The 23,821-nt window shown below is 34.6% G+C and overlaps 1 protein-coding gene across 1 annotated transcript; it reads left to right on the top strand.

Annotated features, from left to right (window-relative positions):
* The first annotated feature begins 161 nt into the window (after positions 1-161).
* LOC135846066 (fatty acid synthase-like) lies at positions 162-22,688 on the top strand. Its single transcript, XM_065365049.1, has 38 exons — positions 162-363; positions 1,115-1,255; positions 1,325-1,462; positions 1,573-1,746; positions 2,123-2,317; positions 4,447-4,685; positions 9,204-9,434; positions 9,520-9,717; positions 9,819-9,950; positions 10,031-10,261; positions 10,351-10,540; positions 10,620-10,849; positions 11,634-11,938; positions 12,039-12,297; positions 12,382-12,490; positions 12,562-12,822; positions 12,898-13,077; positions 13,147-13,298; positions 13,397-13,564; positions 13,858-13,998; positions 14,073-14,225; positions 14,289-14,491; positions 14,583-14,822; positions 14,896-15,022; positions 15,129-15,302; positions 15,390-15,569; positions 17,234-17,432; positions 17,515-17,698; positions 17,768-17,913; positions 17,989-18,236; positions 20,379-20,703; positions 20,770-20,916; positions 20,997-21,200; positions 21,280-21,429; positions 21,529-21,647; positions 21,764-22,030; positions 22,124-22,366; positions 22,474-22,688. The coding sequence occupies exons 1-38, from the start codon at positions 312-314 to the stop codon at positions 22,588-22,590; spliced, it is 7,152 nt and encodes a 2,383-aa protein (XP_065221121.1). The 5' UTR covers positions 162-311; the 3' UTR covers positions 22,591-22,688.
* Positions 22,689-23,821: the final 1,133 nt, after the last annotated feature.

Below are 23,821 nucleotides of genomic sequence, written 5' to 3'. Positions count from 1 at the left end.
AGATCAAGCTACAATGTAATTTGGGCAAGAAATCACCTCGATTATCACTAATTCACGGTCATTTGTATTGTGCATTTTCAATTGAAAATTTGGAATTATGCACCCGACAGACGGAAGATATTAGATTACTATGCATATTAGATACAAAGTAGATTTGAATTTAACGCCAATTAATACGCTGCGCGAAAGTATAAAAACGGCAGCGAAAAAATTTCAAAAATTGAAGCATAGTAAAGATTAGCAAATCGAGATATCCAAACGACGACGTCGCCCATTTGAGACTTTCCAACGGATTTCCAAGTGACAGAATCATGGCAGAATTCGGTAACAGTTTATTAGAAAGTGACCCTACAGCCTCATCAAGTAAGTATTATTGTATAGTATTATGTTACTTTAATTTAATAATGTTGAAAGAGTGGTGAAAAATTTATAAAAATCAAGGATCATAATGGTTGAAATTTTTTTGATTAGTTCAAAACTAGTCATTCCAAACCAAACCGAATGATTTCTGGCTTTAGGTCATCCAATTCAACTCAAAATTTTCACGAGCTTGAGCTTCTCTCACTGCGTTGGATGGAGAACTAACGTAATTTCATTACCAAGACCCTCCACTCTCGGGATTCAGGGGACGATTTTCATAAGAGAACAGCTCCAGTTGTCTGCTCTAAATTTGAAGGGGATTAGCCTTTCATTTTTTATTCTTTTAATACAATTTCTAAGCCAAATTAGTAACATTTTTGTGGTTTTTTCACATTTTAGGCATGGACCTAATTTTTTAAAAATTCAGTAAAAATCGAAAATTGCACTTTAGTACCTACGTGAAAGTTTATCTCGACTAGTGATGTACCTATGCTCTTTCAATTTAGCTTACCCCTGATCTAAATCATATTGAAAGGAATTTTCCCAAAAAGTGTTCCATTAAGTACCTATTAGTAGGTATCATGAAAGCTTAAACGGCTTTCTCGATTTCGGTTAAAATCATTACAATACAAGGCTCTATCAGAGCAACAAAGAAACATTGAGAACCTCCCTCGGTTCTTAGCTCGCTAGTCCACACGAAAAATGGGAAGCCTAATAAAGCTATTATACCTAATACCTAACTAATTTAAAACAGTGGGTGCAGATAATGCGGATGATGTGGTTATTTCTGGAATTTCGGGTACGTTTCCAAAAAGTGAAAACGTCGAAGAATTCATGAAAAATTTACAAGCAGGAAATGATATGATATCATTAGTTACGAGGACTCTTACAAAAGGTAAGCCGATTTGTTTAGAAATACCCGTAATCGTGAATACATTCACGAATACAAAATTATTTATTCCAGAATCAGTGGTTGGAACAATCGACAAGGTCAATCGATTCGATTATTCTTTTTTTCGGCTGTCGAGTAGTCAAGCACAAATGATGACTTTTTCTTCAAAAATGTTACTGGAGAAAAGTTTCGAGGTTATTTTAGACGCAGGTAAGTAGTATTTCTACATCCATATCTGAAATCATGAATATTCTGGAACTGTTAATGAAACAATGTACCTAATTGGAATTTTAAATATGTACCTATATTCACGCATTAAGGCTACAATCCTGCGGAAATAAAGGGTAAAAATATCGCGGTCATTACAGCCATATGGGATTTAAATGACGAAGGAGATCCAGCCATGGAAAAAAATCCGGATGCTTATAACGAAGTATTTGGCAAAATGCAATTTATGCTCAGCAACAGAATCTCTAATGTTTTGGATATTTATGGTAATGTGATATTCGTCTTGAATTCAGTTCGAACAGTTAAACTAATGCTGAAATTTACTAAACAGCCCATTCAGATGTGTAGATACTCGTACTAACTATACTGAAAGAAAAATTAGACCAGATTCACGTACTTTTTTTAGCCTCAATCTTGAATAAAGTTTCGATAGAATAGGCATCATAGCGAAATTCAAAGAAAAAAATATAATATAGTACAAAGTATATACCTTTGGTAAAAAAAAAAGTAATCAAAATTTTCACACAATCCATTCAACACTAAAATTTTCCCAAAATAACTTATCACTCATGCAGAAATTTGGTCAAAATCTTCCGACATTTTTTCCACCACCATTTACTTTAATTTACGTGTATTTATCAGGCCCCAGCTATTGCGTCAACACAGCTTGTTCATCATCTTTATACGCCATTGACGCAGCCATCAACGCAATTCAAAGAGGACAATGTGAAGGGGCGATCGTATGTGCATCAAATTTTTGCCTAAAACTAGAAGATAATCAAATACTTACTCCGTACCTCAGTAGCTCGGGAGAAAGCTCGCCTTTCGATTCTAAAGGTAGGTGTTTCAAAAAAAGATGCCTATCCGTTCACTACTCATGGTGAAAATAAAAACGAGCATATTAGCTCAACGTCAACCTTGACTCCGTACTCCAGAGCAAAAAATTTTGGAGGTCCGTGATTTTTCGATTTTCACATCATTAGAAAGAGGTTCGCAAGAGCTTTCCAATGATGTAAAAATCTTAAAATCCAATAAAATAGACTTTCGTTTTTTTGCTCTGGAGTAAGCTAAAAAAAAAACTAGACAGCTAAGCTTCTGCAAAGTGTGCGTAGCTGGCTGCCTTTTCTACAGCTATAACCGTTATTACATCTAGGTAGTGCATAAGTGAATCAACCATGTCACAGTGATGAGAATTTTTGAAACTCTCGCTGCTTCAAAATAATAATTGTTTTTCAGTGTTTTCATATTTTCCAAATTACAATAGCTATTTCAGAATAATTTATAAGCTTGTATTGCTTCTAAATTAAGAAATTTCTAGTTGTTTTTCATAGTTTGCATTGCTTTAAAATTTACAAAATTTCAAATCAATTTCCCAAATTCCCCATCGCTACAATTTCATAAAGTTTTCAATAAATTTTCAGAATTTTGCATTGCTGCTGAGTTAGGAAATTTGCAATCAATTTTTAGAATTCACATTGCCTCTAAATAGTCAAATTTTGAATAATTTTTCAGAATTCTTATTGTCTTTAAATTAAAAAATTTCAAATTCAATTTTCAAGTTCATATTGTCCACAAATTGTAAAACGTTTACTCAATTTTTGGAATTCACATTGCCTCCAATTTTTCAGAATTCTCATCTTCTTCATAAATATTACAATACTTATTTCATATAATTTTCAAGTTCACATTATCTGCAACTTACAGAACTTTTAATCAATTTTTGGAATTCTCAGCATCTCTAAATACAAATTTTCATATTATTTTTTTTAGAATTTCCATTGTCTTCAAATTTATAAATTTTCAAACCAATTTTCAGAACTTGCTTTTTATTCTAAATTAAGAATTAAATCTTATAAAATATGTTAAGAATTTGCATTGCCTCTAAATTACACCAAAAAAATACGGGTAATTTTTACAAAAAAATTTAACTAAATACTGGTATTTAGCACAATTAAGTATGTACCAGATCCCATTCAATAATTTTTACTGTAATCGTATAGTAAAAATTATCATTTTAATAAATTTTGCTATATAGGTAGGTACCAATAGTAAAAATCATTTTGTTTTAATAATTTTTACTAAATCATGATAATAAAAATTACATGTTTCAATTGTACAAAAATTAGTTTAATCACTCATTTTGAAGTAATTTTTAAATTATAAGTAAAAAGTTGAAAATTATTCATGTCAAGGTAATTCTTACTATACTAATGGCTACAGGTAGACAAAAAATTAATGAAATTAATTTTTAGTTAGCAAATGATATCATAAATTCATACCTCAATTTCAGCATTATTTTTGTCCCATTATCATGTACTACATAGGTAACTCCAAAGCATTTACCTATCCAATTTTCCTACGAAAAATCTGTCATCTACCTACTTACCTCACGGGGATTCGAACCTGGGTCCCTAAATTTCCTATTCCTACCTACATGCCCTAACCACTCAGCCAAGAATTCACTACGAGGGTTAGGGCATTAAAATAATATATTTGTTTGGTAAACGCCCCACCAAACCACTCCCACTTGGAATTTACAGCTAACAGACCGGGGGTGTAACAGGGTACAATGTAACACAGCTGGCGATGGAATAGACTGGGAGTATAGCAGGGTACAATGAGCGGCAGGTGTTCTACAAGTCCCCTTTTCCCTTTTTTAGGATTTAATGCATTAAAATAATGAATTAAAATTGCAATTACTCAGCAATTACCCATCCGAATTGAATGAAAATTAATCTATTCCCTCCGCCTTAATGATTCTCAAATGGTGTCCAATAGGTACGAAAAACGGTTGGATAGCTTAAGAGAACATTCATTGTAATTGAAATTTCAATTTCTCAAAGCGAAACCAATAGTGTGCTACGCACACTAAAAAAAAACCAATAACTCTGGAATTTGGTGAACTATCAGTATGTAAATTTTTAATGACATCTAATTTGTAACTTCAATCATTAAAATTTTTCAAGCCGACGGTTACATTCGATCCGAAACAGTGGCTGCAGTCTTTCTGCAAAAAAGAAAACACGCTCGAAGAGTTTATGCGAATGCCATTCAATCAGCTACTAACTGCGACGGATTCAATGAAGGTGGAACGGGATCACCCTCCGTCAAACAGCAGATAAAATTATATGAACAATGTTACAAAGAGATTAACCTGGATCCAAGAAAAATTTCCTATATCGAGGCTCATGCTACAGGAACACAAGTACCTATCTCTACACCTACGAGTACTACCTAATACATTGCAATTTTTATAAAATGCTATAGCTCTCTCACTCATTTTTCGAATGCGATGCCTCAGAGCCTTTCCAGCTGCTTGAAAAAATATAAAAATGTCTTATTTCACTAAGTGATTTGTGGCTGGTATACCCCAGCCCCCTGGGCTCGCAGTTTGGAGGCAAACGAAAGATCCTCATTTTTTAGAATTGGCAGCATCGGAAGTCATTTTTTCACCGTTCCATTTTTCGTTCAATTCTTCTAAATTGTTTTTCATCATCGAATAAAATGTTATTTAGGCCTACATTCTATATACCTCCGAATGAAACTTACCTCATTTTTTTCGAATTTGGATAGAAATTTTAAAATAGGTAGGTGGGTAATTCTCAAAAAAAGGTAAAAATCGTGTGTATGGCAAATTTCTCAAAGGTTTTAGCATGAAATTTGTTTTTGTTTTTGGTCCATTCAAGGATCATCCCTCACACATTTCACATATGGTATTGAGATTTTTACCGACTTTTCTTAAGAAAAGTGGAGTACTGTATTTGCAATGGTGGAAGTTGGGTCGGGGAGTGACTTTTCTTTACGTTTTGAGGGTTTGGGATCACGATACGACTATTCCCGAAAATTCAGGTTTCCTTATTATAAGGTTTATATATATATATATAGATTTCCCCCATACATTACGCAGCCCATGATAATTCACTGACTTTTTGCGGACCGACTTGTGTTGGCACTAGCAGGGGCGCGCTTGAATTTTTCCACATGTTCTCACAGCAGCTTACTGCTGGGCCATGAGAAGATGGTATATACTCCACCAGGTTGGAAAAAGACATACATTTAGGCTTGTAATTCGATTTTCGATTTTTGAGGAGGGCTCCCCACTCAAGTGTATGTTTTTTAGATATTCCCCAGACTTTTTCCGCCACCAAAAAAATGTTTTCATTGACTTACAGAGAGGTGAGGAGCTCGATTCGCTCGTGTATGTAACGCCAAGTTGATGAAATCGGATAATGCAGGTCTTTAGTGGTGTTTTGCCTTATGTACACACTGCGTTGCTTGTTTTTGAATGTCTGTAGCGGTCGAAAACAGAACAGACTTTTTGCAGCCCGGTACTGGGCTGCAAAAAGTCCTGATGGGCCGCAAAAAGTCTGAGGTTTATCTAGTATGGGCTGCGTAATACCACTTTTCATGTGTATCTATACATGTAAAAACTATACAATACGAGATCCGTTTTATATAAAATCCGACATTGCGAGATCCTGAGATCCTTTTGCCGGATCTCGCAAGTTTTCTCATATGCCACGGTACTCGTGAGATCCGGGGGACCCTGTACACCCATTTTCAGCCGGATCTCGTTTTACCTACTATTTATATACCTATATACAATTTTTGAAAATAGATAAACGACGCATCTTGCGAGATCCACCCCCAAATCAGGTTAAGGCCATTGGTGGATCTCGGTTTATGCGGATCGCGAAATTGATGGCGGCAATGCATAGAAAGGCACTGTTTACACACTGGAACGTGCGTTTGAACAAAGTTGTAGGGTTATTATTTGAGTTTTTAGCATTTTTCGAAATTTTTTGGGTCGGATCTCGCAATGCCTGTGTATATGTCGGATCTCGCAATGTACTATAAGACAGTATATATATACATAACCGGTTTCGGAATTTTCGATTTAATTCGAAAGCTGCAAACTTTTGGGTCGTGGTGATAATTTTGGTTTGTAGGGATGGTAGAGGTCTAGTGATATGCAAAGTTTCATCGAAATTGGTTTAGCCGTTTTCTAGATAATGAATTTTTTTTAAAAATTTTTAAAAAGTTTAAAGTTCAATAACCTCGGAAGCTTTGAACTTTTGGAACATAACGATGATGTCAAAAAATCTGGCTACTAACCTAGTTGTAAGGTAATGAATTTTATCAAAATCGGTTGAGCCGTTCCTGAGAAATTTCATTTTTAATGAATTTTGTGCAAAGTCACCCTGCAAATTTTGTCACTCGATAAACGCGGAAGCTGTGAACTTTTGAAACATGCTGGTGATGACAAAATGTCAGGCTAGCATCCAACGGGTGAAATTTTAAATTTCATCAAAATCGGTTCAGCCGTTCTTGAGAAATTAATTTTTTTATTTAATGATTTTTTCATGTGCCATTTTTACGAAATGAAATTTATTGATTTTCGTATTATTTCGAAATTCGAATATTCGCGGATGAATTTTGGAAATTCTAGTTCGACAAAAATTCGAGGATATTTTTATTGATATGATCTACGTTTAAAACGATACGTTTATCGATCAATTTCACGAAAATAGAAATGAAAATTTATCGATTTTCTCATTTCAAATAGTTTAGCAACATGTATACCTTTTAAAAATTCATTTTGGTAAGGTTTTGCGGTAGCCCTGTGGCGAAGGAATTGGCTCAGTGTGCGGGAGGTACAAGGTTCAAATCGCACCCCCAGCACAATTTTTTAAAAAATTTTTGAACGATTTTTGAACGATTTTTGACAGAAAATGATGGAATTTATCGATTTTCTTATTTCGAATGTACGTGGATCAATTTTGGACTCAATAATTACTCGAATTATTCGCGAATAATTAACCAAAAATTGATTAAATGGATTTTTGACAGAAAATGTTGAAATTTATCGATTTTCTTATTTCAAATGATTTTTAATTTTTGAAAGTTGATTTTTGACAGAAAATATTGGAATTTATCGATTTTCTCATTTCGAATGTATGCAGATCAATTTTGGACTCGATAAATACTCGACAAAAATTAATTAAATGAATCGAGTCGTTTGCGAATGATTCACGAAAAATAATTAAATGAAAAGTTCAATTCGTTCGCGAATGAGTCACTTATAGGAATCGATTCGCTCGCGAATGATTCACTAATACGAATCAATTTGTTCGCGAATGATTCATCAAAAATTGAGTAAATGAATCGATTCGTTCGCGAACGATTCACTTACACGAATCGATTCGTTCGAGAACGATTCACTTACACGAATTAATTCGTTCGCAAACGAGTCACTTGTACGAATCGACTCGTTCGCGAACAAGTCACTTATACGAATCAATTCGTTCGCGAATAATTTAGTAACTATTAATTAACTCGTTCACGAATGATTCACCTACAAATCAATCGAATGATTCACCAAGAAATCAATCAATTTATTTACTAAATTGTCAATTGTTTGTAAATGATTCGACTCGATTGTAAACAGATCAATTGCTGTAAAAATGTTCCAAAAAAAGTGAATCAATTCGTTCCTAAATAAATTTTATTCAAAGAAAAGTCGCTCTTCTCACGCTAAATGCGTGGGTGTTTTTTAGTTCCTCCTTTCATTGGTGTATACATTCGATTTTATACCCCAAATGTCCTTAGACTTGACCGTCACACGCCATGTTTTTGAAAATGAATGTTATAAAGTGTCATGAACTTCATTTTTTTGGGGGGAAAAATTGACACATTCTCATTATCATAGAACACGAAGGTCCATTATTGTGCTGCAATTGCAATAAGTCCATAGGAAGCTCACATTTTACATTTGGAAACTGTCACACACTTTTCGCGCAAATTTTAGAGCAATTTTCAATTATTTTTGGTAGCTTCCCAATCCAACATTTTTTTCTGGTGAGTGGCTGCACTGGTTCACTGTTCTCATATAAATGTTACCCCGCAATAGTATTTTCAAAACCTACGCAATGGCTCGTTCTGATCGTACTTATCTCTGAAAACGTTAAGATTGTCCTTCGGCTTGTCCAGCGCCCATTTGTCCTTCGACTTTGCCAAATTTCAGACAGCTGTACTTTTATCGGGCTAGTCGACATATTACATGATAATACAAGCAAAATTTGACATTTTCTCCCACCCCACGCCTCACCCTCCATCTCTACATAAAAAATAATTCCAGATTCGAATTCTACAACCTCGAAAACATATCAATCGACATATTACACATCGATGAGGGTCGAATCCTAATTATCGCCGTTTTAGGGGGGGGGGGGTTGTTAATATACTTGGAGCATTAATTTTTTTTAAAAAAAACATAGTAATACGATTAAGAATATTAGGATTTAAAAATAGATTTTATTATGGTAGGGTTCAAAGTTCATGTACGTGATTTTACGCGGTTCCCACGAAAGGGATCGCAACGTGTTTATGTATAGGTATGCATTATTTTAACAAAAATAAAAAAATAAATGCGAGCCTGCGACTTCTGGAATATGAGTTATGTTGCAGCTAAATGCTCGTCATGTTCTCTTACTATTAATTAGTTTTAAACAGACACTAGCCTTTGATACATTCCGCTCTTCGAGAATCGAGGGTGAAATGGAATGGGCTGAATGCAACAATATCTGGAATACCCATACAAATGATTCCCACTTGAAATTTTCCAAAAAATGATTTTTGTTTTTCAAAATTATGCACATCAAAATTGACTTTTTTTTGAGAATTACCTACCCAGGTATACTGTAAATTTTTCTTTTTTTCACAGGCAGGAGACATAGCAGAGGGAACGTCGATCAACGAGTTTTTTTGTGCTGGACGCGAATCTCCTCTGAAAATAGGATCAGTAAAATCGAACATGGGCCATTCCGAAGCCGCATCCGGAGTATGCGGTTTAATTAAAATGATCATTGCTTTCGAATCAGGAATTATTCCTGCAAATATAAGATACAACACACCGAATCCTGAAATCAAAGGTTTAATCGATGGGCATCTCGAGGTAACTTGATGAGAAAATATTTATAGATTGGCATTACTGAGTGAGTCTTTTAATTTTTAGGAATAATTTGATCATATGTTACCAGATTGTTTCAAAACCCATCCCTTTGGAAGGTGAATATTTCGCAATAAATGCCTTTGGATTTGGAGGAACTAATGCCCACATGATTATATCGCCCAATAAAAAAATCAAAAACAAGAAACATGAGTTGAATGAGAAAATACCATTTCTAGTTACTGCTTCTGGGAGAACTGAGGAAGCAGTGGATTGCATTTTGAATAACGTAAGACACAAATAGTATGACTCATTCATTCATATGACCACATTAAAACTTCATAGGTACATACTACATATACTAGTTAATAGCGAAAATCGTCTGTTTAGGCAGAGAAAAATAGCAACGATCCTGAATACATTCGACTATTACACGAAATTTTCAAATACCAAATCGGTGGTCATCTCTACAGAGGATATACCATCATGCAGAAAAATAAACCTCGAAAGACTTCCACAAAAGTATGACATACTCAAGCCAGGAATCAACTTGAATCCGCATAAATAAAGCGTCTAACCCCCCTTTTTGGGAATATTTCCAGTTCTTTGCAGGTGAAAATCGACCAATATGGTTCGTTTTTGCTGGTATAGGATCACAATGGACCGGAATGGGGAAATCATTAATGGAAATTCCTATTTTAGCCGAATCTATTCGAAAAAGTCACCAATTTTTGAAACCAAAAGGACTCGACTTGATAAAAATTATCACAGATGACGATCCAAAAACATTTGATAACATTCTACATTCGTTTGTGGGAATCGCATCCATTCAGGTGATAAGACTTCGAATTGCATTAAGTATTTGTGATTTTATTGCACATTACGGGGAAAATCTATAATGAAACATGTTGTGATTCAACAGATTGCTTTGGTAGATTTGTTAAAAAAGCTGAATGTACAACCAGATGGAATTGTGGGGCATTCTCTCGGAGAACTGGGATGTGCGTATGCTGATGGATGCTTTACGTCTGAGCAAATGCTTTTGGTAGCATATTATCGTGGTTTAGTTTCAATAGAAACACCTTTCATACATGGTACAATGGTAGCTGTTGGTAAGGACTTGAATTTTGATAGAAAACCACACTAGTAAAATCAATCAGATTCTGCCAACTTTGAAATAAATGCAATTAGGTCAAAGTTATAATGTCATGAAAGATATTATTCCTGCGGAGGTTGAAATAGCATGCCACAATAGTCCAACCAACTGTACCTTATCAGGTCCAACGGAAATCATGCAAGAGTTTATCAAAGATTTGAATGAGAAAAACATATTTAATCGTGCAGTAAAAAGCTCTAACATCGCCTACCATAGTCGTTACATAGCCTCAGCCAAGTCAAAGTTTTTATACTACACGAAAGAGGTAAGCGAATTAATCTAAGTGTCACAAAAGAAGTGTTTCAATTAGCAAAAGAAAAAAATTGAATCGAATATGTAGGTGTTGAATTGAAAGATTAGGTAAGGTACCTATAATAAAAATACCTACAGCATCACCAAAAATGTGAAGTACCTACTTAGAGTGCTTTTTACAATTTTTTGTAAATTTTTGAAACCAAGGGCCAAAAATGAGAAAAATTTGAAACTTCGACAAAATAAAGCCGTTTTGAACAGTTTTCAACAGTTCTGAAGCCTCTTATGTAGGAGGTTTCTTCAATTTAAAATTTCCACAATATTCCATCCAATAATTTTAATTTTTTTAAATTGGACTAATTTTGCAACCTTACGGTAAAAAGGGAAACTTTTTGACAATTTTTTACAATGAACTGGGAATTCTTGCAATTCCAGAAAAAATAAGGCAATTTTTGGCAAAAAGCAAGCGAGACGTTCGTTCTTCAGCTCAAGCAAAAGGCTCTGTAACCGTTGTGAAGAAAATGCAGTGTAATCAGTCGGAGAAGAATAAAAGTTTAGTTATATAAGAGTTTGATGAATTCAAATCTTTGGCGTTTTCATTTTTAAAAACTTATGAAATGAAAAATGCACTTTGGCACCAAAAATTTATAACTGGCGATGTACATATTTTTCCATACTCTTTCAATTTATGTAGTTATGTACGATTCAAAGAATTTTCTGCCGGTTGAAATACTTGTAATTAAAAGACCGCCACTGAAAAATGAAAATCACTAAAATAAAATGCTTATAATATTCAGGTGATACCGGAACCGAAACTTCGTTCTAAGAAATGGATATGTACATCTGCCCCTGAACACAAATGGGATAACGAAGAAGTTAAATATTCATCAGCTGAGTACCACACAAATAACCTTCTCAATCCAGTATATTTTGAAGAAAGTCATCGATACATACCTGCTAATTCAATAACCATTGAAATAGCACCTCATGGTCTGCTGAATGCAATTTTGAAACACGCTTTACCAACCACCGTTGATAACATACCCCTATTGATGAGACATAACGAGGACAATGTTGAATACTTGTTCAATGCCTTAGGAAGGTGAGGTGGTTTGTAACACACATTAATTATAATCTTTAATAAATAATATGATGTCAAAAAAAACTCACCAAGGTAACAATGTTTTGCAATAAAATTACAGAATATACGAAGCAGGTTGTGAAATGGAACTCAGCTCACTATATCCGTCCGTTGAATTCCCCGTTAGCAGATCAACTCCAATGATATCTCCATCGATCAAATGGAATCACGATCAGGAAGAATATGTTGATGAAATGAATACGGGATTTTCTCATACCAGCGAACGAACATTCGTACTTCACCCGAAAAGTAAAGAACACGAATACATTCAAGACCACATTATTGATGGTAGAAATATATATCCTGGTTTTGGATACTTGGTCAGTACTTGAATACTTGGAAGACGACTATATTAAATTTGATCCGAAGAGGATTTGTGAACTGCTAAGGTGTTTTTTTTTCAGTGGTTAGTTGTTGAAACTATTGCATCATTGAGGAAGAAACAAATTTCTGATCTTTCTATCGTTTTTGAAAAGCTTCGTTTCGAAAACGCGATGATAATTCCCGAAAAAGGTGAACCACATTCAAATTGAACTTGAAAAAAAAAGTAGCAGCACTTTTATTATCATGTAAAATGTTTCCAGGCGGTTTGAGTTTTCGCATCTTGATTCACGAATTTAGGAATCATTTCGAAGTAAAATGCAATGCTGCCGTAGTAGCAACAGGAAAGGTAAGAGTAGTTGAAGATGTTCGCCAAGAGGTATTCGATGTGATGCCATTCAAAGACGAAATTTCGAATTCTGAGATTTTACCATTGAGCAACGAAGACTTCTATAAAGAGCTCAAATTACGAGGATACAATTACAAAGGATTATTCAGAGGTGTTCAATATGCAAATTGCACCGGTAAGACTTGAGTATAACCTGTTTCCATCGAGATTAAAACGTTGATGCCCTCATCTTGATATTTTCTGTTCAAAGGTACCTATGGAGAAGTATCTTGGAATGACAATTTTGTAACTTATATGGATACAATGGCACAAATCATCCTTTTACAAACAGATTGCCGAAATCTGAAGGTCCCTACTTTCATAGGCAAACTCGTCATTGACTTCAAAAAACATTATGAAATTCTGGAATCATTGGATGAGAAAAACCGCAGTTAGTTCTTTTGTAACACCTGAATACTCATTTGTGCTTTGGTTTTACGAGAAGGTTTTTTTTTTCAAGGAATTCCAGTCAATTTGTATCCATATTATGGTCTACTGTGTACCGGAGGTATTCAAATGAGCGGCTGGAAAAGCATCGAAATTAATCGTCAGAAATTTCGAACTAATCCAGTACTGGAAAAATATCGGTTTGTGCCTCACATAAGTGAAGAAGTACGTATCTCTTTCGAAAAAAAAAATCATGAGACTTGAGTAATTTTCATGTACTATCCAGTAAAGTAATTTACTGAGAAAGAAATGAATATTTGCAGAAAATGAATTTAAAATCAGCAGTCAGAGTTTGCGTTCAAATGGCGTTGATGAACACTCAAATAATAAAAGCCACAACTTACCAAATACTTGATGAAGATTGTAATCCCGATGTAACTTTGATTTCTGCAGCAATTGTGGACGTTTTGAATGATTCGCCATCTGTTGAGGTACGTGATTTCGAGTGCTGCTTCATGATCATGAGATCATCGCTTGAGAGAATTGCCTTGAGCATGCCAACTGATAATCTAGAAAATAAACGAATGAAATAACAATAAGTATTGTTATAGTAGGCTGCCTATCTATACTTAGTTATAGTTAGTTGTTGAGAATATTTCACAATGATTACGAGGGAGAGACACAGGTTTTGAAAATGCACCTCCTAAAAAAATTTCCAATCAAATTTTTTCACGGGTTTGTGAAATTTTCAAATTTGAATCATGATACACTGTTGTACTTTCAGGCAAACATCAACATTCTGAGTAATTCAGAAAAATTAAAGGAAATTGAAGAATTAAAGGAAATCACGATATCAAACGAAGAGCTGCCGATGAACAAAAACGCATTACTGGTTATTCTAGAGAATATTCAAAATAAAAAAGAAGTTAGTGAGCTTGGCGTTGTTCCGAATTATTTTTAACAGTAATCTGAATACTTGAAAACATGAATTATTTTCAGCAAATGAAATCAATTTTGGATACGCTGAGAGACGATGGTTTTATCATCACCAAGGAATCAATCGATGAAAGCATACCATTTAAAAAATTGGGATTCTGTGTTTGCTTCAGCCGAATTATAAATGATTTTGAAAAAATAATTTTGCTTAAGAAAGTACGTTTTCTCTGATCAAGGGACGAATGCAGGCTTGAATGATAATGTTTTCCTTTTCGACAGACAGTAAGATATGAACAAATAAAACAAGCCATCCAATTGAAAAACACGTCGTATTCATGGGTACCTGAAATCCAAAATGCTGTATCAGCTCTTGACCCCAAAAAGGATGAAAAATTGGTTGTATATGCCGAAAATGAGACAACTAATGGAATATTGGGATTTTTCAATTGCTTTATGAAAGAAGAAAAAGGAATCAACGTTAGGCAAGTAATTCATCTTTCTCGTTGAAAATTCTCGAGTGAAAAAATATAATTATAGTGTTAATGCTTCACAATTACGGAAATTTAATTTCAGTTGTTTTTTCATAATGGATAACAACGCGCCTCATTTTTCAATGGATGAGCCATTTTACAAAGATCAGCTTGATATGAATCTACGCCATAACGTTTATAAAGATGGAAAATGGGGAAGTTATTACCATTTAACTCTAGATTTAGATAGCCATATAGAATCCACTCATGCAATTTGCATGTTGGAAGAACATGGTAATCTATCATCATTCAAATGGGTCGAAGGCTCTCTGAATCCCTCAACGTAATAAAATTTCATTCAACAATTAAAAAATCAACGATAACTCGGAAATTAGAAATCAATGATTCAATTCTAGATACAACAATGAGAATGGAAAATTTCTCGTTCACGTTTACTACAGTGGCCTCAATTTTAAAGATGTTTTCTTATCAGTAGAAAAAATCCCCACCATGGATTCAACTTTACAAACTCGTTTAAATCAGGTGAATTCCAAATAACCTATTCAAATACAATTTCACCAAAACTTAAATTGCTATGCCCCAGTAAGAACGATCCTAGTTCATTAAATCATTTTTTCAACAATTCAAGGATCATCCAGGAAGAGAATTTGCTGGCAAAGATGCGATTGGAAACCGCTTGATGGGAATAGTACTTAGTAGAGGTATTTCAACACTAGTTGAAGCAACACCATATGCTACCTGGAGGGTGCCAGATAGTATGACATTAGAAGAAGCAGCCAGCATTCCACTTGTTTATGTCACAGTAATGTTTAAACTTTTTTTTACAGGTTCTGTAATGTTTAAGAATTATGCAAGCCGCTAATATTGCACAAATACGAATTATTTGCAGGTTATTTTTGCCTTCTTCTTCAAGATGACTTTGCAAAAAGAGCATTCCATCCTCATACATTCAGGCAGTGGTGGAATTGGTCAGGCAGCCATTAATATATGCCTTCACTACAAATGTAATATTTTTACAACAGTTGGCACTTCCGAGAAAAAAGAATTCATTAGAAAAACGTTCCCTCAAGTAAGTTTTCTGCCCAACTTGGACAACTGAAACTTAAGATAACAAGGTGAGAAATTTCTACAAAGTGGGGCAAAGTCTCCTCTCCGAAGAAAGTTACCCGTCATGTATACGTTTTTTGCTTAAATCTGAATGTGTACCTACGATCTGCATGAAATAAATGTGAAAAAATGTAGGTATGCCCCAAGAAAGACTCGAATCATGAACTTTTTAATTAACAGGAATACGTTCTATGCCATGCACCAATTTGCATAAGTTATGAGATGGTGCAGAACATGGGATGCAAGACTAACCCTTGCATTCCTGTCAGCCAAAATTTAAAAAAAAAACGTTATTCCAATATATTTCATATAGATGGTGCCAGTGTGACTACCTGACAAGTTCAAACTTTTCAGTTGAGAATGATTTTTTTCGGTAGTGAAGTCAAAAAGGAGGCTCGTGGGCAAAGCTCCGAGGAATGAGTAAGCGCTGAGTGTATTTGTTCTATCGGGATCATTTTGGTTTCTTAAAAGTTGCTGGTGCCTATCTCTCGTGGTACCCTTTTTTAATAAAAAATGAGCAACCTAGGGCAATAAAACATTAGTTAGATTCCTTCGCCAGTCATAGGGCCGCGAACTGACCCGAGGGAAGAGCCCCCTACTACGTACAGGGTGTTCCAGAATAACCTTTCACATTTTGGTAACCACTGATCTGTGTTCAAGTGGAGCTAGGGGAATGGTAAAGGCGGTTCTAGGTAGCCAAAGCATGCCGAATTATGTTTCAATAGTTATTTTTTGCCCTGGAGAAGTAGATGGCTGTACAGTGTGCTTTTACTGTGAAGGCCTTTTTTAAAAATAAAGGTTCCTGTAACTCTTTACTCCTTACTCATCAGTAACGAAGCTCATTTTTATCTAAATGGTGAAGTGAATAATTGGAATGTGCGCTTCTAGTGTACAAAGAATCAGTTGATAATACTTGAGAAACATCTAAACCTCCGCCAAGTTGACTGTTTGGTTGGGCGTGGCTAAATTCGGTATAGTGGGACCATGTGTGTTTAACGAAACAGTAACGGTGAGGGGTAAGGCAAAATGTTAAACGAGTTTCTTGTTCCAAACTAAAAGACAGACGCGATGTAATAGAGTTACTTACTTCCTTCCAACATGTTGGAACTACCAGGGATGTACACATATGTTTAGCGCGTGAGCACTTCGGTCATCAAATAATTTTGTTATGGTCGACGTGTTGAACCAGAAATTTAATGGCCACCTTGATCCCCTGACTTTTCAGCCTGCGATTTTTTTTTATGGAGTTATTCCAAGTCAAAAGTGTATCGAGATAAATCTAGGACTCTGAAACAGCTTCTAGGTTCATGAGTCGCAACTGATTGGAAGAGAAGTGTTCAATAATTTGAAAAAATGTTTGGTTGAATGTGTCAAAAATGAAGGAAAATATCTCGATGGAAAAATTTTTAAAACTTCATTTTTAATGAAAACTCAAATATACGGTCTAAAAACGGCATATTTCTACTTCATTTTGGTTGTAAAAGAATTTTTGTAAACATTTTTCTCTCAGAGTAATAAAAAAAACAAATGTGAAAGGTTATTCTGGAACACCCTGTACATGTATAAAATTACTTCTTCTCTCCTTTTTGTTAGAAAATAGACTGAAATATTTAATTTGATAATTAGATTCCAGACAGTCATATTGGGAATTCGAGGGATACTTCGTTTGTAAAAATGATCATGGATGAAACAAACGGTAAAGGAGTCGACGTGGTTCTGAATAGTTTGGCTGAAGATAAACTACGAGCATCATTACGTTGTGTTGCCGAAGGTGGCCATTTTTTAGAAATTGGAAAATTGGATATGGTTAAAAATAATTCATTAGGTAGTTGATCTAACTTTAATCACGAGTTCTTCACAACATTCACACCTCAAAATAAATGCCGATGTTTCAATATTTTCAATAGAACTGGCACATTTCTTGAATGACATCGTGTTCTACAGCGTGCAAAGTGACGTTGTAACACGGGGAGACAAAAACAAAACCGTTATGGGTGTTTCTCAAAAATTACAGCAAATGCTCGATGATGGTATCATAAAACCAATCAACAGAACAATTTTTAAAACAGATGATGTAGAATCAGCTTTCAGGTACGATGTGTTCAAGTTGATGAGTAACTTTTGCACCAACAGTAAGGTTTAAACTGTATGAATATTTAGGTACATGGCCTCTGGAAAGCACATTGGGAAATTGGTAATCAAAATACGAGATGAGGAGAAAGACATTAAAGCTAAACCAACTACATTATGTTTGAAAGCAATACCTCAGATCACGTGTGAAGATAATAAATCCTACATTATTCTAGGTTTGCCTAATTTCTTTTCCTTTTCTGACTACAATAATTAGGCGTTTACATACCCACAATAATTATGTATTTTAGGAGGATTAGGCGGTTTTGGTATGGAGTTGACTGACTGGTTGGTGGTACAAGGTGCTCGAAATATCGTAATTAGCACTCGAACAGGAATAAAAAATGGGTACCACTCGTACAAAATACATTTGTGGCGCCATTACGGCGCTAAGGTAGTAATATCCACAGCAGATATTTCCAAACAATGGGGTGTGAAGAGTTTACTCGAAATGGCCAACAGTTTAGGTCCAGTGGCTGGAATATTCAACCTAGCAGCGGTATTAAAATTAGTAGAATTATGTAGAACAGAATGTACGTCCGGCATATGACAATAGGAGTAATTGCACCACCCCCACCCCCACCGATCTTCCGGGACAACTTTTTTCTTAAAGGGGACATCCTAAGGAACATTTTAAAGCAAACTTGCCAAAAAAAAAGTTGGCCTTACTTACGAAATGGCGGCCATTTTGATTGACAGGTCAGCCGAAATCGCAAATTTTGCGTTTTAACATAGGACTTGCATGAACTTTTTCAAACTTTACAAAGGTAGATCGAAAGATCATGCAAAAATTCATCACCTGTCAAAATTTCAAGTGCTAAAGTGCGTTTTTCGATTTTTGGTGAATTTTTGAAAATCGAATTTAGGCCAAAAATGTGGGAAAAAATCAAAATTTTACCAAATTGACCAAGAAAGCTAAAATTTGGGATATACCCTATTTTCGACATGCCAAATCGATTGGAAACGGTTTCAACCCGTTTTGAGCAGTTCTGGAGCCGCCAGCAGATTTTTGAAACTCGAAATTCCCACAAAATTCAATCAAATTAGAGTTGTAAAGCTGAAATTTATTCTAAAAACTAGTTTCAATACGCTACGAAGTACTGCAGGTGAATTTCAAGTCGTTTTGGAGCCTCCAGCGACTTTTTGAAAATTCCTGAAGCCTCCAGCAGATTTTTGAAACTTTAAATTTTCACAAAATTTCATCAAATGGAGATGGAAAGCTGAAATTTACTCTACACTCCATTTTTAACACCCTCTGAAGACGACTTCAGGAGGGTTCAACTAATTTTAGGGCCTCCAGCGACTTTTTTTGAAAATTACTGGAGCCTCCAGCAGATTTTTGAAACCTTAAATTTTCACAAAATTTCATCAATGGAGATGTAAAGCTGAAATTTACTCTCTACACACCATTTTCAACAGCCTAGCTCTGAAGACGACTTCAGGTGGGTTCAAGTCATTTTAGGGCCTCCAATGACTTTTTTGAAAATTACTGGAGCCTCCAGTACATTTTTAAAACTTGAAATTTCCCCAAAATTTTATCAAACCAAGATGGAGAGTCGAAATTCATTCCGCAAACTAATTTCAATACGCTACGAAGTTGAGTGCTGGTGAATTCCAAGTCGTTTTGGAGCCTCCAGCAACTTTTTGAAAGATTGTATGACTTTTTTTTGAAAATTGAAATTTCCTAAGAGTAGCTGGAAGCTTTAAAGCCATTTGAAACCACCATGTAGTCTGCGAAGTAAATTTCAGCATGCCAACTCCATTTGATAAATTAATGTTGGAGAAATTTCAAGTTTCAAAAATCTACTGGAGGCTCCAGTAATTTTCAAAAAAAGTTGTTGGAGGCTCTAAAATGACTTGAAATCCACCAGAAGTCGTTTTCAGAGTGTGTTAAAATTGGAGTGTAGAGTAAATTTCAGCTTTCCATCTCCATTTGACGAAATTGTGAAAATTTAAAGTTTCAAAAATCTGCTGGAGGCTTCAGGAATTTTCAAAAAGTCGCTGGAGGCTCCAAAACGACTTGAAATTCACCTGCAGTACTTCGTAGCGTATTGAAATTAGTTTTTAGAATAAATTTCAGCTTTACAACTCTAATTTGATTGAATTTTGTGGGAATTTCGAGTTTCAAAAATCTGCTGGCGGCTCCAGAACTGCTCAAAACGGGTTGAAACCGTTTCCAATCGATTTGGCATGTCGAAAATAGGGTATACCCCAAATTTTAGCTTTCTTGGTCAATTTGGTAAAATTTTGATTTTTTCCCACATTTTTGGCCTAAATTCGATTTTCAAAAATTCACCAAAAATCGAAAAACGCACTTTAGCACTTGAAATTTTGACAGGTGATGAATTTTTGCATGATCTTTCGATCTACCTTTGTAAAGTTTGAAAAAGTTCGTACAAGTCCTATATGTTAAAACGCAAAATCTGCGATTTCGGCTGACCTGTCAATCAAAATGGCCGCCATTTTGTAAGTAAGGCCAACTTTTTTTTTGGCAAGTTTGCTTTAAAATGTTCCTTAGGATGTCCCCTTTAAGAAAAAAGTTGTCCCGGAAGATCGGTGGGGGTGGGGGTGGTGCAATTACTCCTATTGTCATATGCCGGACTATAAAGGTGACACTTTTTTCCCCTTATTATAATATTAGATTTTTGAGGATGATGCTTTCTCAAAACAAACCGAGGAAAAGTTTGCTACTGTTGCTGATCCAAAAGCAATTGCGACTAGCCATCTTGACCATCTAAGCAGAGAACTGTGTCCGCATCTGGAGCACTTTGTCGTATTTTCCAGTCTTGCTTGCGGTCACGGAAATGCAAACCAATCCAACTATGGTTTCGCCAATTCTGTCGTTGAAAGAATATGTGAAGCGAGGCGAGCTGATAATTTACCAGCATTGGCCATACAATGGGGAGCTATGGGAGAAGTAGGCATGGTTTCTGAGATCGTTGGTCATGATTTATCCGTCGAATTCGGTATGGTATTCCTTATTCTATTCAACAACCAATAACTTGTTTATTATTATGCTACCTATTAATTAGGAGGATTAATGCAACAAACTGTGAAATCGTGTTTGGAAGTTTTACACTTATTCATGAAGCAACAAAATCCAATTGTGTGCAGTAAGATTGTTGCAGCCAAACGTAGAGTTGATGCTGATATTATAACAACAGTTGCTAAGAAATTAGGTTAAAATTACAAACTCAAGCAATAGCAAATTCGATAAAGCTATTCAACTTTCTAAATCTGGGTACCTTAATTGAATTAGGAATCAAGGATCTTAAAACAGTAAGTCTCACGTGGACTTTACCCGAACTAGGAATGGATTCAATCACAAGAATGGAACTAAAACTGATTCTTGAAGCAGAATTTAAACTCTTTTTCACCTCAGATGAATTACGGTCAATGACTTTCGCAAAATTATATCAGTTGAAAGAAAATATAGACCAGAAGCCGAATTCATCACATGCAGGTAACCATGAAACAATCATTAAAAAACAAACTTGGATAACATTTTTCTTCACTTATTACGAATTCCTGATTTTTTGAAGCTCTCATGCCTTCGATGCAAAAACGGCCGCAAACTATTGAACAATTGTGGAATGAACCTGTTCTTCAGATACCATTTTCCGTTGAAAATATTCAGCAGCAACAACCAATCGATGGAAATGCAACGGTTTTCATGTTTCCAGGAATTGATGGTGCGATTTTAGAATTTCTATTTTTACAAATCCCAATATGCTGAAATTAGTATGCAAAAGCGTCTGCATACAATGTTTTTTTTTTTTTTTCATTCACAGGTCTAGCTTTGGCATTGGAATCATTAGCAGAAAAGTTACCTTTACAAGTATTGTGTTTTCAGTATCATTTTGTTAAAACAGAACATTTTATCTCAGAATTGCGTGATTATTTTCTATCAGTAAGTAATCAATGAATACATCCAATAAGGAGACCATTCCTTATGTCTGATTCTAATTCAGATAAAAAAAACTTGCGGGGTTTGAATTATGAAAAATATTATGATTCATTTTTTAGTACATTTTGGAAAAACTTGAACCTGAACAAGAGTTCAACCTGATCGCCTACAGTTTCGGTGCAGTGATAAGTTTGGAAGTAGCCGCAGAATTAGAGAAACGTGGCAGGACTGGACGCATCTGGCTAATAGACACCTCACCCGCATTTATAAAAATGACGAATATAAAAATGTTTGGAGAGAATGTCAATTCAGAAGAAGAATTACATCAAAATACCATTTTTATGCGAACTTTAGAAACATTACTGCCTCATTTGTCCGAAAACAGTGTAAGCTTTAGAATTGTGATTCCCTCTTTGAATAGAATTACTGTTTGTAAAATACGTAAGTATAGATAATGAGTTATATTTTTTTTTTTTTAGTATTTGCAGCAATTAGAAACGGCATATGGTTTGGAACAGAAAAAAAACAGTTTTGAGATGTTGGCTTCGGTAATAAAAAGCGAAAACCTTCTACATAAAATATTTGATACATTGTACATTACGTACAAAGGACTACTGGAGTATGAACTACCGCACTTTACTCTGAATTCAGAGTGTACTTTGATAAAATCCGTCGAAAATACTTTTGATATACCTATAGATGAACATTATGGACTTACTAAGGTCAGTATAAAAAAGGAAAATAAGAATTGACAGCGTGTATGACTTTCAGAATTTATATTACATGCGCAACTTATACTATAATACAATAATTTTTGCTTGGTTTGTAGACTTTTAAAAATCCAATACAAGTGCATGGAATTCGTGATGTGGATCATTTTACAATTATAATGCATCCAAACATAGCAGAAATTATAATGGAATCCGGAAATTGGAAGAAAAATTGAATGTTGAGGGGCATGGGTGATGGGTACCTCGATAATTATAGTTTTTTTTTCATGTATTTTTCATCATGCGAATATCCTTCAATAAAATGTATGATCTACGCGAAGTATTTAATTTCATTCAAATGACCAATAATGTGATCTACTTCAACTTACTTTTAAAAAGTTGGTAAATAAAAAGTAGAAAAAATATTATCAACACTACATACCGGGTGACCAAGAATAATGGGTTTTGATATGTTTTGATTAGCCAAAAAATGAGAAAAATTTCCCTCAGTAAAAATTGAAAAATTGAAAAACAATCGAGAAAAAGTGCTTTCGAATTATTGTTTCGATGCAAAATGAAAGATTATTTCGTGTTTCATTGAAACAATCACTCAAACGCCCATTTTTTGCATGATTATTTAATTTTCCAATTTTCATAATGGGAATTTTCTCTCCTTTTTGATAACATCGAAATCCCTTATTCTTGGTCACCCGGTACAATCCATACAGTTCAGTTGATAGTAACTTCATTTTGATTTCATCAGGTTTACCTGCATTTCGATAGGTCTGCGATTGAGTATTTTTAAATTTTTGACAATTTTCAAATTACGTACTAACCACACACACAAAATAACCGAAGGATAGGACGTATTTCATCAGACGTTATCACTCATCAACAATAAAACTCTGTATACCAGTTGAAAAGTTCCTCAAATTAATTGAAATTGCTCAAAAGCGATGAAATTTGAAATTCGCTCAGATTATTCAACATTTTCAGAATTACATCAAAATGTTTTTAAATTGTAAAACGTGTTATAAAATCTGTCAAACTGACTTCATAGTTACCTATCAAAAATCACAGCTAATAAATTGATGATAAATTGATACAATTTAGCAAATTTTGCGAAAATTACCCAAAAATTCGTTAAATTCTACGAAAATGTAGTAGGAAATAATAATAATTTGATGAAATACCTCGAAATAAGATACCATGACCGGCTTAATTTTCATTTCTTTTCTTACATTACGATTTTGTAAAACTATCTCACTGGTTTTCAACAATTATTTTCCAGAAAATTTGAAAAAAAATTCAAGTGACCCAAGTGAAGCGAGGGCAAAAAAAAGTCATGATAAGAAAAAGTTTTTTCTGAATTTTCTTGAACCATTATGGTACAAAATATTACTGCACAGTTATTTACGTTACATTTTTTCTGCGAACTCTTCCACTGTTTCTTAAATTATAATGAAG

This window comes from Planococcus citri, chromosome 4, assembly GCF_950023065.1.
Source record: "Planococcus citri chromosome 4, ihPlaCitr1.1, whole genome shotgun sequence".
NCBI lineage: Eukaryota > Metazoa > Arthropoda > Insecta > Hemiptera > Pseudococcidae > Planococcus > Planococcus citri.
This window is presented reverse-complemented; position numbering and strand designations above follow the sequence as displayed.

Bases quoted from the DNA above. Each gene is read 5' to 3' on its own strand.
- LOC135846066 (XM_065365049.1), top strand. From the start codon at position 312: ATGGCAGAATTCGGTAACAGTTTATTAGAAAGTGACCCTACAGCCTCA. The intron at 9,718-9,818 runs GTAAGACACAAA...TCGTCTGTTTAG, and splicing joins TGGATTGCATTTTGAATAAC to GCAGAGAAAAATAGCAACGA. The intron at 15,023-15,128 runs GTGAATTCCAAA...CAACAATTCAAG, and splicing joins TACAAACTCGTTTAAATCAG to GATCATCCAGGAAGAGAATT.